We start from the raw sequence: 12,448 nt of genomic DNA, 5'->3' as shown, positions 1-12,448 counted from the left end.
CCCTAACGGAGGTTTTCTGACCCTTGAGGCTCCAAAAATCTGAATAATGAATGTCAAAAATGAAAATGGTAAAAATTGTCAAAAAAATTTGTGGTGTTAAAATATTGCAATACATTCCATTACATTTAGAAAATATACAGTAACCTATTTTCAAACCCTACAGAAGGTTCCTTGGCTCTTGAGACTGAAAAACCTAAAAAAACGACAAAATTTTTTTAAAGAAAACTTGAAAGCAAGTTTTATCAAAAAAGTGCGCCAAAAATTGTGGACATCAAAAAGTGAAACTATTCCATGGCAAATAAAAATTTTTCAGTAACTTATTATCAAACCCCTTAGGAGGTCTTCCGGCCCCTGAGTATGGAAAGACCAGAATAAGGAAAAATAAAAGTCAGAAAATTTGCAAAAAAAATGCACGTTTTGTCAAAAAATGCTAAAATTTGTGATATTAAAATGTTGAAATCATTACGTTACCACTAGATACTATGCATTAACGTACTATAAAACCCAAGAGGAGGTTCCTTGACACCTAGAGCTGAAAGAATTTAAAAAATTTTAAAAAAGCTAGAAAAAAAATGTTAAAATTAGTGAAAAATTGCGTGTTTTTAGCAATTGGAGCGATCGGTGGTTCGTCAGTAGGTAGAAACGGGGTGGGGGGGGGGGGGGGGTGGGAGGGGGTGCACCGAGGGCTGATGGTCGTTGGTGCAACAGTTTTGTACATCTTGTAAAAAAAAATGCTTAAATTCATGATGTTATAATGTTGAAACCACTCCATTACCACTAGAAACTATGCAGTAACCTATTATTAAAACCTAGACGAGGTTTGTTGACACCTAGGGCTAATATAAATTAAAAAATATCAAGAATTTTCACAAAGTTTGCAAGAAATTATGCAAAATAGTATAAATTTGCGTGTTTTTAGCTAGCGGTTGTTCGTCAGCAGCTACAAACGGGGGGGGGGGGGGGGTGCACTGAGGGCTGATGGGGGGCAACATTTGGGTGGGAGTAACAGCGCGGGGGTAGGGGGAAATATTGGGGGGGTTCAACAGTTGAGGGGTCTTCAACCTCTAAGAACCGCCCTTTACACCATAAGTATAAGTCTCCAAAAGAGCTCAAACAGTTGAAAGGCTCTAAGAGCACTTAATGCCCGCTGGGCGCTACCTGTTTATCCCATTTCTGAGGACAAAAAGTCAAAAGCGTCAGATGAAAAATCGGTCATACGAAAAATTGCATAAAAAAGACCGACGGGACTAATATAATTGCTAAAATCTTCGTTTGAGAGCAATTAAAAACAAAGCAGGTCAAATCCTATTCTGCAACTCAAAGAACTTTCATTGGCTAAACAAAACATAAGACCTAGAATGGATTAAAAAAAGCGATAGCAGAAGTTAAAACGCGGCATATGAACAATGAACAGTTTTTCAAATTAATTTTCAAGTTTTCACGCCAACAATACCACTCCCTTCTTTGCCCTTTGCTCCAATTCCTATCCATATTCAAAAACTATGAAAATTTATGAACAGATCTTTAAAAAAGACAGGCGTTCCATTACAATTCAAAGCCGTTGAATTGTAAAAACATAGCCGAAAGAGTTCCGGCAACAACTTGAAGAGCCGGCTCTGCCAATAACACTAACCCGTCAAATGATTCGTACATACTTAAACCACTCATGTGAAAAAAAACCAAAATGTCAAGTCAGCTCATTAAAAAAAGCTAATGAAAACAAATTAAAAATCTAGAAAAATAACATGTTTTGTAACATTACAAGGGCATATAGAGCCACGGATAAGTTCGTTCAAGCAAATAAGAGTACAGAAAAGCTCGCAAAACAATTTTCAGGTTATAATAGACTTTAACCTGTCTAAGATTGTAAACGAAGGGAACAAAAACTGAAAATTGAGAAAAACAGTTTCAAAATTCTCTATCTTTTCACAAATTTCTCAATAAAATGTTTTATACCGACGAAACCGTAACAATTTGTATCAAAACACTCCATAAAAGATAGGCTTCTTTTCCAATCCCACTCAAAGCAGTGAAACAAAACAATGTGAAAAAAATCGCTAAATTCGCCCAAAAAATCAGCCAAATAAACGCAAACCTCTAAATTAGCATAAAAGACATATAACCTACCGAATGATTTCAAACCCCTATCAAAGCAACCAACAAAACAATAAAACATTATAATCAAACCTCTTGACAATAAAATTTGATAAACATAGCCGGCATATTGCGGGAAAATAGCCGCGATAGACGCTTGGGGCCTTCCATGATTTGAAACAAATCAAGAGATTAGATAGGCGGATCGACCAGCAGTCCTTTAATAGACCACTAGACTTTTTGGGTCAGCTTTGGACTGCCATTTTTATGACACATAAGCTCTATAAGGAGAAAGCCCTAATAGGGCTTTTCAAAATTATGATCATTTCCGTTTGTGCCCCCTCAACTTAGTGGGCGTATATTATTTGAAACCCTCAGATGTACGTTCAATTTTTTACATAATGACTTACTATGTGAGTTCAGAAGTCATTTTTTTGAGTGAGGTAAGTCATTGAAAAAGTCAATTCCAAGAAGTAAGGGTAAGACGAAACAAAAACCTGTTAGACGAAGTAAAAAAAAACAGACAAGTCCTGAAATACAATTCAGAGAATTGAATGAAAACCTTAGAAATACTCTACCTGACCAGCAGATTAATTCAACAATGCCAGCCAAAACAGTAACAAAAACATCTCAAAAAATTGAGAAACAAACAATCCAACAAACTAAACAAACATATAATCTTTGATAAAACTTTGAAGCTTTTACCCTCTAAGGCAAAATTTGATCCCTTTAAATATACCTAATTCAAAAATATGTTCAAAACCTAATTTTGTTTCTGAAATTGGAATAGTATTATATAATAAAAATCACTGGCCCTTGAAGATCGATTAACTCGAAAAATTTCAAAAATTAAAAAAAAATGATATCAATTGAAATTTTAATGAAATGTTGCTGAAAATTGTGATAATATCTTAAAAATCATTTCTTAAGAAACTATTCTAGTGTCTCTAAGGGCTATCCAGTGAAACAATTCCAAGCCTTCAAAAAATTTATTGGTTCATAGATCGATAGGCAAAAAATTTTATAAAAAATTTCAAATTTCAAGAAACAGAAATTCGTTCTAAATTACCCCTAGCAACTATATAATAACATATTATCAAACCTTGTATGAGGTTATCTGGATACTCAGGCAAGAAAAACTGAAAAAAAGACAAATGTTTTAAAGAAACTTAAAAACATAAAATTTTCAAAATTCAAAAGTTTAAATTGTTGAAAACAAATCAATTGAAACTAACAACTATGCAGTAACTTTTTTCAGACCGTGGAATAGGTTTCTTGGCTCTTGAGAATGGACAAATATCAAAAATTGACAAAAACTTTCGGAAACCTCAAAAAAATTTCAGATTTTATCCAAAAAAAAGGCTAAATTCGAGACATTAAAATGTTGAAAAACACTCCATTATTACTAGAAACTATAGAGTGCCCTATTATCAAACCTAAAAGGAGATTCCTTGGCCCCTGAAGCTGGAAAAACGCAAAAAAACAAGTACTTTTGTCTCGTAAAAGACCTTCATCAACTTTTGAAAAAAGACCTTCATTCAACCTAAGACTAATCAAGCAAGAAACTTAAAAAATCACAAAAAAACGAGAAAAATTGCACCATTTTGAGCCCAAAACTCCTAAAAATGACCTTTTAACCTTGAATTGAGGCCATCCCAGCAGCTGCAACACTCTGCAAGCACTTGAAGGACTACTAACGCCCACTTTGGGCCTCTAATGAAACTTAATGCCCACTCGGCTTTACCTGTTTATCCCGTTTTGAAAGATCAAAGTCATTGAAAAATGTGTGAACACATCTTAAAAAAAACACAGCAACCCAATACAATTCAAATTCTCTGAATTGTAAAAAATTAGGAGCGCTATAATAGCCGCCTGGAATTGAGGACGCGGCTATTAAAAGAAGTTCTAAAAAGCCACATGTGAACCAAAAAAAAACGTTTGCTTCAATTTTTTTCACATCTCAATTTCTCGCTCTTTGCAAGAGAGCAATATGAGCAAAAAAACCTCTCTTTTCTCTTCACTCCAATTTTGCTCAGCAAGCAATCAAATTTTTTCACGCGTTTCATTTCCTGCTTCAAAATTCATTCCAATGAAATTGATTTAAAAAAAGAGCTTTTCCAGTACTCTTCGGCTCGTTCTCGTTAAAATAGGGCCACTATAATAGCCGGCTGAGAAGATTAGGGCGGCTATTGAACAAAAGAACCCAGGCTGGATGAATTGGATGAAGGCTGACTGGCTGGGGCACACGATTCACTTATAGCGTGTTGCCACATAGGGGAGGGGGAGGGTTGTATATTGTAGGTCATTAGAGCTTCTTATAGATCACTACTAAATTCACGGTTCAAGCGTAAACTCAAGCGTGAAAAAGTCACTAAAAAGTCAAACCGCTCAAGCCAGTAAGATTATTCAAAAACAGAACGGACTTTAAAAATTATGCATACCACGATTACACGATAATGCAAACACACGACCACGATAATTACTTCAAGCATGTTCGGGAGCGATTAAACATTAACTTTGAGAGCTCAAGAGTACTTGATGTTTAGAGTATCAAAAGGTTCAAAAACAGTTCTTACTTTTTGAAGCAACTTTCCTCATAGGAGGCGTTGAGGATCTAACGGGAACAATACTTCCTGCAACCACACTATCACTGGTAGAAGATATACTGCCGATGAAGTCTATCGGGTTATCAGACTTCGAAGGCACAGATACTTCGTCATTATCAAAATCGTTTACATTAACATCACATCCATTTGTTTCTAACGGGTCTGATTCTGTTGAAATATTTGCAATAGTATCATCAAAGCAGCTTTCATCGTTGAACAACTGCTGTGGCGCAATAATGTTAGGGCTAATTGGGATTCGTTCACTTTCTGGACTGTAAGCCCGGTCCATTTCCGCAATGGCCTGTTCTAAATCTTGTTCAATGAAACTAGTGGCTGGCTCCGGAGCAGAAGCCGCATTTTCATGGCTGAAAACGTCCAAATGATTACTCTGAAGAGCTTCCTTATTCACATTCAGAGCGCTGTGAAATCCATTATGCAAATTTGAGTCTTGAGGAAGTTGTAATTCTGAAGTTAGACTTCTCTGAGGTTGATGAGTAGGCATGTTAGCCATTGAGGGGTTGCTGGCTATGTATTGGAGTAACATTGACACATTCGAACATCCAGATGTATCAGCCGCTTTCTCTAACAGCTCAAAAAGTTCCAGATCCTCGACAGAGCCATTCGGTTGACCAGTTGAGTCACCCATTGCCGGGAAGATCTAAACAAATGATAGCAGTAAGCGCTTACTGTTACAGGCAAAGAAGCTCGTCCCTTCAACTTAATGTAGCTTTCGTCCGTATACCATCGGACACTTGACGGTTATCTTGTAAGATCTTGCAAAAGACGGTTATCTTTCAAGATCTTACAAGACTCTTGCAAATGACGATTATCTTGCAAAGCCATGAAAAAGACGGTTATCTTGCAAGATCTTTCAAGAGGACGGTTATCTTGCAAGAGACTTCCAAGAAAACCGTCTTCTCAAAAGATCTTACAAGATAACGGCCCCACTGATATGACTTTTGTCAAGTAAAAACTTAAGTCTAAGTCGGTCCTCCAATCACTAATCAGGAGCTATCCAAGACAACTGTCAAACATACCCCATATGTACAGTTGCACTTAATTTATGGAGGTGCTTTTAAAATATAAATTATTCATCTGCTTTGACTAGTGTTCACTTTCATTCCTAGTGATAATTAAAACACTCACATGCACATATTAAAATGCCGAAAGTCTGCAGTGACAGAAGTTAAAATGCCAGAAGTTGCTACTTAGCCAGAGGTTGACTTCCGTTGACTTTCGTCATTTTAAAACGTGCGCGTTGTGTGTTTTAAGCATGGTTAAAAAACTCTGCAGAAGTCACCTCTAAATTCTGACTTAATATCTCGAATCGCTTCGCGGTTCTCGATGAACGCCAGAAGTTCTCAGTGACTTCAAGCAGAGTCACTTAACCATTACTTAACATGCTTTGTTAACTACTATCTGTTCAAACAAATTAGCTGTTGCTAATTCATTGTCTTGTTTTGCACTTCGCGAATAGTTGCATAGTTAATTCTTCTACTCGCCTCTCATTTCCGATAGCAAGAGTGAGTCGGCGATAATTTGTCAGTGTGTTCTCCTTGCGAATATAGAGAAGCAAAACTTCAACGCGTACTCGCCGAGCATAATCAGCTTCAATAACTTGGAAAGCAAACTGGACATTCGAAATCGATAAAGTGCACAGTACAACATTTCGTTCGTTCTAACTGATATAAAGGAAGTGATATCAGTTTTCAGTTGGTAATCGTTACAAAAAAAGATTCTCAAATACAAAAAAGTTCTGAGATACAAAATAAAAGCATGTACAAGCTTATACGAGTACACTTTGCGCATTTTGTAAACTTCAATGTAATCCAAAATTTTTAGGCCATTTTCAACGAAAATTAAAATATTACCTCAAGTAGCCTCAAGTCAAGCAAACACTTAAAAATCAAATCAAGACAACATTTGCTAGTGATATCGAACATTTGCATTAGCAACTGATATCGAAAAGACTAGAAAAACACAATCCGCAATTTGCACATTTTTTTCGTAACTATGCGTGTACTTAAAACATTTCATTTTGGAAAACTGCGCGATTGTCATTATTCATTGCGTTAGCTCAATAAACCTCCAATTCAATACTCGAGCCAGTTTCGCCAAATATTTTGACTGTTCTATAATTCATCAGTATCCTCAAAATGACAAAAAAAGATGCAAGCTAAGGGTTAAGTGGATCCGGGAAATTTTTTCCTCTAAACTGGAATACCATTTTAGTTCTCAATTGTTAATCCCGACAAAAATGTTCTGAAATACACAAGTAAATTTACAAGCAATCGAAAAGCAATTCACAAGCATTCGCGAGGAATGCACTCTGAGCATTTTTTTGTATAACTTCAAAGAAATCCAAAAAAATGCAGGACGCCTTCAACAAAAATTTCCTGATAACCTCAACTGGTAATGGCAGCCATCAGTCAGGGGAACACTTTGGAAGCCAATCAATAAAACATTTTGTTAGCACCAACTGATATCAATTAAGTGACTACAAAAACATTAAAATTCGATATTTTCACACTTTATCCACTATGCGTGTATTCAAAACATTTTATTTTGAAAAACTGTGCAAATGTAATTATTGAATGCGTTGAGTGAAGCGAGCCTCAAATTTACTCTTTTCAAGCCTTTTATGACATATTTTGAGCGTCTGTTCTTCACAAAACTCGGCAAGAAAAAGTATCCTCGAAACGACAACGTTGTCGACAGAAGTTTACTTCTAAATTGAAAGACTATTTTAGTTTTTAAAAGTTAATCTCGACAATTTTGTTGAGATACATCAAAAGAATAACTAACAAATTTTAACGATGAGCGCGCACTCTGAGCATTTATTTTTAACTTCTAGAAAATCCTCAAAATGAGTCAGCTTCAACAAAATTTGTCTCAATTCTTCAAAGTCCAATTGTTTCATGCAATTGCCAGTCACGCAGACACTTTGCTAGATACTCGTCAGATAACTTTGTTAGTACTATTTCTTGTACAGGGCGTTACTGATCCTTGTTGGGTCCATGACGCTATTTGAAACAATAGATTTTCAGCACTTCAACCATCTTTCAGTTTTAGTGAATTCAGAAAATTTCATGGCTTTTTTTGTCAAAACAAAACACCCTGGCCTTTATGGCAAGGTGTCAACTTTTCAACATTGCAGTAGAGGTTTCGGTGTCCAGTAACTACCGAGTGGATTTTATAGGCGTCCAGAAAAACGTACGGGGCTCAGATTTCAGTCGTTTTGCAATAATTTGCGAGAAATTTGGGTGTCTTATCAGCCAAAAAATCGAGCTCCGCTTTGTTTGATTATTTTTCCAGAACTACTGTACCAAACTGAACGGGCATAGGGGAGTTTTGCTGGTAGTGATCCCTCTTGCTTGAATTGTATTGTTGGTTTCTCACGTCGGCCCGGCCCGTTCAAGAAGTTATTTAGGTGTAAAGTTTTCAGGTGTCTCTGGGTCACCCAAATTTCGGTTCAACAAAACATCCGACTTATCAAACAAAGATTAGTGTTTTAGAAAACCAGGTTAGTGTGGAGTGCCCCATATTTGACTTGATATCAATTTCAGCTGTTTTAGGCGGTCAATTTCGGCTCTGCAGTGGTGAAAACAATATATTCTTTGTCAGTTCGCACGGTTCCTTAATATTGCAATTACTTCTTGTAGAGAGCACCGATTGAGTTCATTTTTTATATAATGAGTATCTCAAGCACTGCTACAAGCTGTAGTAAGAGCGTTTTCTCTTGTTCACCCATTTTGGAGAAAATGGCCAGTAAATTTGCTCACAACTTGGCCCCATGAAGCGCATAGCAGCATCTGCGGAGATATGGTGAGATAGTAAAACTTCTTTTTTGAGTGTAAAAGTTAGTGTTTTAAATTGACCGTCTAACGCAGAATCTGAATGCATTCTTTATATAACGTCTTCCAGAATTTAGAAATTCAGTTTTCACTCAAGAGGTGGTGCGTGCGTCTGCCCTCTAGAGTCATTCGGTACGGCACCTTGTTTCCTCTGAAAAGTATTGTAGAAAGCACCGAATAAGTTCATTTTTGACATAAAGCGTACGACAGGGCTAAAAACTGTACTAGAGTCGGTTCTTAACCCATTTTATAGGAATTGGCCAATAAATTTGCCCCCAGTTAGACACCCCGAGTAGTGGTACAGCAGCTGGAGTAAGCTATAAAACGTCGATTTGGGCTGCAAATCGTCCGAAATGGTGTGCCAGACAAGTAACTTAGGTGGGTTTAATGTATATATGCATTTTCTTTTTACTCAAAAAATGGAAAAACTTGCATAGGAAAACTCCCCCCATCGGTAATTTTCCTGGTAATTAGATCTCACATTGAGAAAGCTCATTATGAGCACGTTCTGACTGTACCAATTTTTACAGTGTTCTATGCAAAACTGTTGATAATGCTCTGGAACTAAATGTATGTCACATTTAGTGATGCACATGGCGGCTCAATCCTTTATAACTTTTTCAGAATGAACCTTTCTGTGTTCTGTTTAGTTTCCTAACGCTTGGTTCAGGTGGGTCTTAGGGAGGTACATCAGCATTTTCTTTCCTGAAAAAGTTGGAGAAATTTCCATGTGAGGGCACCCTTGCCCGATACTATCTATTTGGTTAGGGGTTTTTTTTTAGTTATCAAGCTGTTGAATGAGTTCCATATTCTGAGAGCTGAATAGTCATAGTTATAAAAACAGTCAAGTTAAGAAAAAGTATAGTCTGCCTTGAAAAAAATTTGCATAACCGAATGATTCAGACATTTCATCGCACATGAGTAGTAAAAAGAACTGACTAGAGGAACAACGGGGGGGGGGGGGACGGACACTTTTTGCAACGCGATTTAATAGGTCAATGACCTAAAAGGAAGAAATCATTCATTACCAAAATTGTCCCCCTTGTTTTTTTTTAGATTTTATTCCAGTTTCAAGTGTTTTATATCTATTAATTCGTCTAAATAATACCTCGGCCATTTGAATTTAGTTCATATTGTTTTGCAAAAGTTGCAAATGTTACTCATTTCCCCGCATTTATTCTTGCGCAGTCAGACAGAGGCGCGTTAGCGTGACATATTTATACACTGTAATTCATGTCAATTCGCTGCTTTATTCTCCAGTGCTACAAAACTGAGTGTGCATATATCCGATTTTAACAAAACCTAACCCAATTTTTAGCCAAAAATGTTCTGGTTTTTCGGTTTTTGTCCCCCCCACTAGGTTTTCGCGGCAAGATCTTAGAAAAAGTTGCCGACAGATCAAAAATTCAAGATTATGGGAACTAAATAAAGGGTTTCAGGGGAACTGGGGAAACTTGTTTTTCTTACATTTTTGGCTAAAAAAACAAAGGACCCGGGCCAAAAAAACTGTCTGAAAATTTCGATAGTCTGAAAAACAATCATTTCTCAATTCCAATCAGTGCTGAGTAGTAGTCCCTATTATCGTTAGTTTTATGTATCTTTGCGTCCTTCTTTGCTTATGGATTATATTTTAAAACTTTATCTTTCGTAGCTTATACTCTATTTCTTTTTAATTATCATATGCTGCATTGACCGATTCGCGGATTAAAAAATGGCGAATTTCATTTTTTGTATCAGGGAATTTTACTAAACAAAACACTTTAAATTTCAGTGTAAAATTTCCGTGCATCACCCGATGCTCAATAAAGCACTAAGTAGTTATTGAATAGTTTAATTGATCTAACAATCTTTTAGCAATATAAAAGAATATAAAAGTTCGCCATTTTTTTAAATAAGTTGTCACCCCTTTTGCAGATAATCGGCTTCCTCATCCGGATTTGGTGTGTCTCAATCATCTCAGCAGTGTGAATAGGTAGATGTGAGTAACCCTGTAATATTCAAAAATCTTGTTTGGTATTTTAAAAAACTGGCTCTTTTTCTTTCTAGTCCCCTCCCATTATGTTTTCATTCCCCTATACCAATGTATTGATCATTACAACAAAGCAAGTCATTATGAAATCATATAGCACGAGCGCCTGTGGGTTGCAAATAATAAGCAATACTAACGGGGGGTGTTGGGGATTAGGAAGGTGTGTGCATGTTTGTATATGTGTGCGTGTGTGCGCATGTTTGTGTATGTCTGTGTACATGTGTGTGTGTGGGGGGGGGGGGGAGGGGGGGCAGTTTGGAGGGAGGGAGGCGGTTCCAATTTAATGAAACCCAAAATGGATCCATAGATTTTTTTATAGATTGTGCCAAAACTCCACTAACCAACCAGTTGCCCCCGACAACTTCACGAGTCAGCTGAAATCCAATTGCAATGGTTCAAGAAAGTTACTACTCACGTAAGTTTTCAAAAAAAAACTTTGTTAATACCAAATTTGTTAATACCAAAAAACCCACACTAAGTTGCTTTTCGATCCCTAGTCACTAAATTAAAGCTTTCTATTTAAACTTGGAGCATTTTATCTAAATCATTATGAAATTGTGTCGGGAACTGAGAAAATTTTGTTTTTCAAGCAAAAATCAGAAACCTACGCCGGGTGGTGTTTTGTCTCAACAGAAGTGTCATTGACTTGAACATTTGCCACTGTGGCAAGTGTAAGAATCCAGCAGTTTTCAACAATCAAGATCGAGTTGTTCAAGTGGGTGCAAAAGGGCAACTACACATCACCCTGCGCAACAACTAAGTATGAAAAAAATTTTTATGCACCGGATTATTGGGTAGGAACTATTTTTTCAAAAAATCCGGTCCTTTTATCTGACTTTTATTGGTTGTAAAACAATAATAAGAGAAACCCTGCATGTATGGCAGCGGAAAAGCTGACTGAATAAGTTGACTGCGACACAAATTTTGTTGCAAAAACGAATTTTGATACAGTCTGATATGAGCAGGAAGAACTGTGCTCTGTCACACGCTGTGGCAGTTCAACCCCTCCTGGTACGTTGGACCACACCTTTCACTATTTCTCACACTTCACGCGTGCACCATCACAAACTCTCACTACACTAGAAATTTCTAGCCCAAAAAGGGGGGACGGTACAAATTTCACTTGTTAAAAAGCCAATTGGGCCATAAAGCCCGGCTGCCAGTGTTTTTTGGACAATACAGGTACAAATACAGGATGAGACAAGACTTTTAGTTTTGTTTTGGTTCTTCAGTTCTCTTCGCTAGTACTTTCAATGATTCTTGCTCGTCTTCTCTTTTTGGTAGGTGGTTCATCTTGCAGATTTTGTTGTTCAATTGTTATTGGGAGGTTGGCTGGCGGTTGTTCATCAAGTGTGATTGGAGGTTGGGTGCTGCTATCTGAATCTTCTATCGCTTGACTAAGAGTAAATCCATCGCAAGCTTCATCCGTAGAAGAACCACTGTCTGAAAACTCTGATAAATTGTCAAAATCTACCACATTTTCATTCAATTCATCCTCGCTATAATTTCGTTGGTTGAATCCTGGGTCGGGAGGGCTTGAGTTTGTGTGTGTGTCTGCTTCAATGTTGTGAGTGACTGGTGGAGTATGTGCTGTCTGTTTCGATTTCGGATTGGCTTTCATAACCCCAATCGGGATCTTGCTCGATCATTTTGAAGAAAATTTCTTCACGAAGACTTTTATGGCCAAAGGGAAGTGTTAATACGTGGTCACTTAGTATATAGCGCTTATCGTCGTATCCTGATAAAGACTTTTTGTTGACAACAATTGTCTGCAGTTGGTGCTTGCTGGAGGCAATTCGGGTGTTTATCAGCCGCACTGTTTCCCCCGAGAGAATAGACTGCTTGTATAAGCGGTGGTTCAATTT

At 37.1% G+C, this 12,448-nt stretch overlaps 1 protein-coding gene across 2 annotated transcripts in view; it reads right to left on the bottom strand.

The window, feature by feature from the left end:
• The window catches only part of LOC142339635 (uncharacterized), an 86,629-nt gene that overhangs the window by 56,969 nt on the left and 17,212 nt on the right, over window positions 1-12,448 (bottom strand). For both annotated transcript variants that reach the window (XM_075389816.1, XM_075389817.1), the window contains exon 6: window positions 4,671-5,358. In XM_075389816.1, coding sequence (XP_075245931.1) covers window positions 4,671-5,358 — 688 coding nt within the window. The remainder of the gene's footprint in view (window positions 1-4,670; window positions 5,359-12,448) is intronic.

This window comes from Convolutriloba macropyga, chromosome 5 (assembly GCF_964194025.1).
Source record: "Convolutriloba macropyga chromosome 5, txConMacr16.3, whole genome shotgun sequence".
NCBI classification, from domain to species: domain Eukaryota; kingdom Metazoa; phylum Xenacoelomorpha; order Acoela; family Convolutidae; genus Convolutriloba; species Convolutriloba macropyga.
This window is presented reverse-complemented; position numbering and strand designations above follow the sequence as displayed.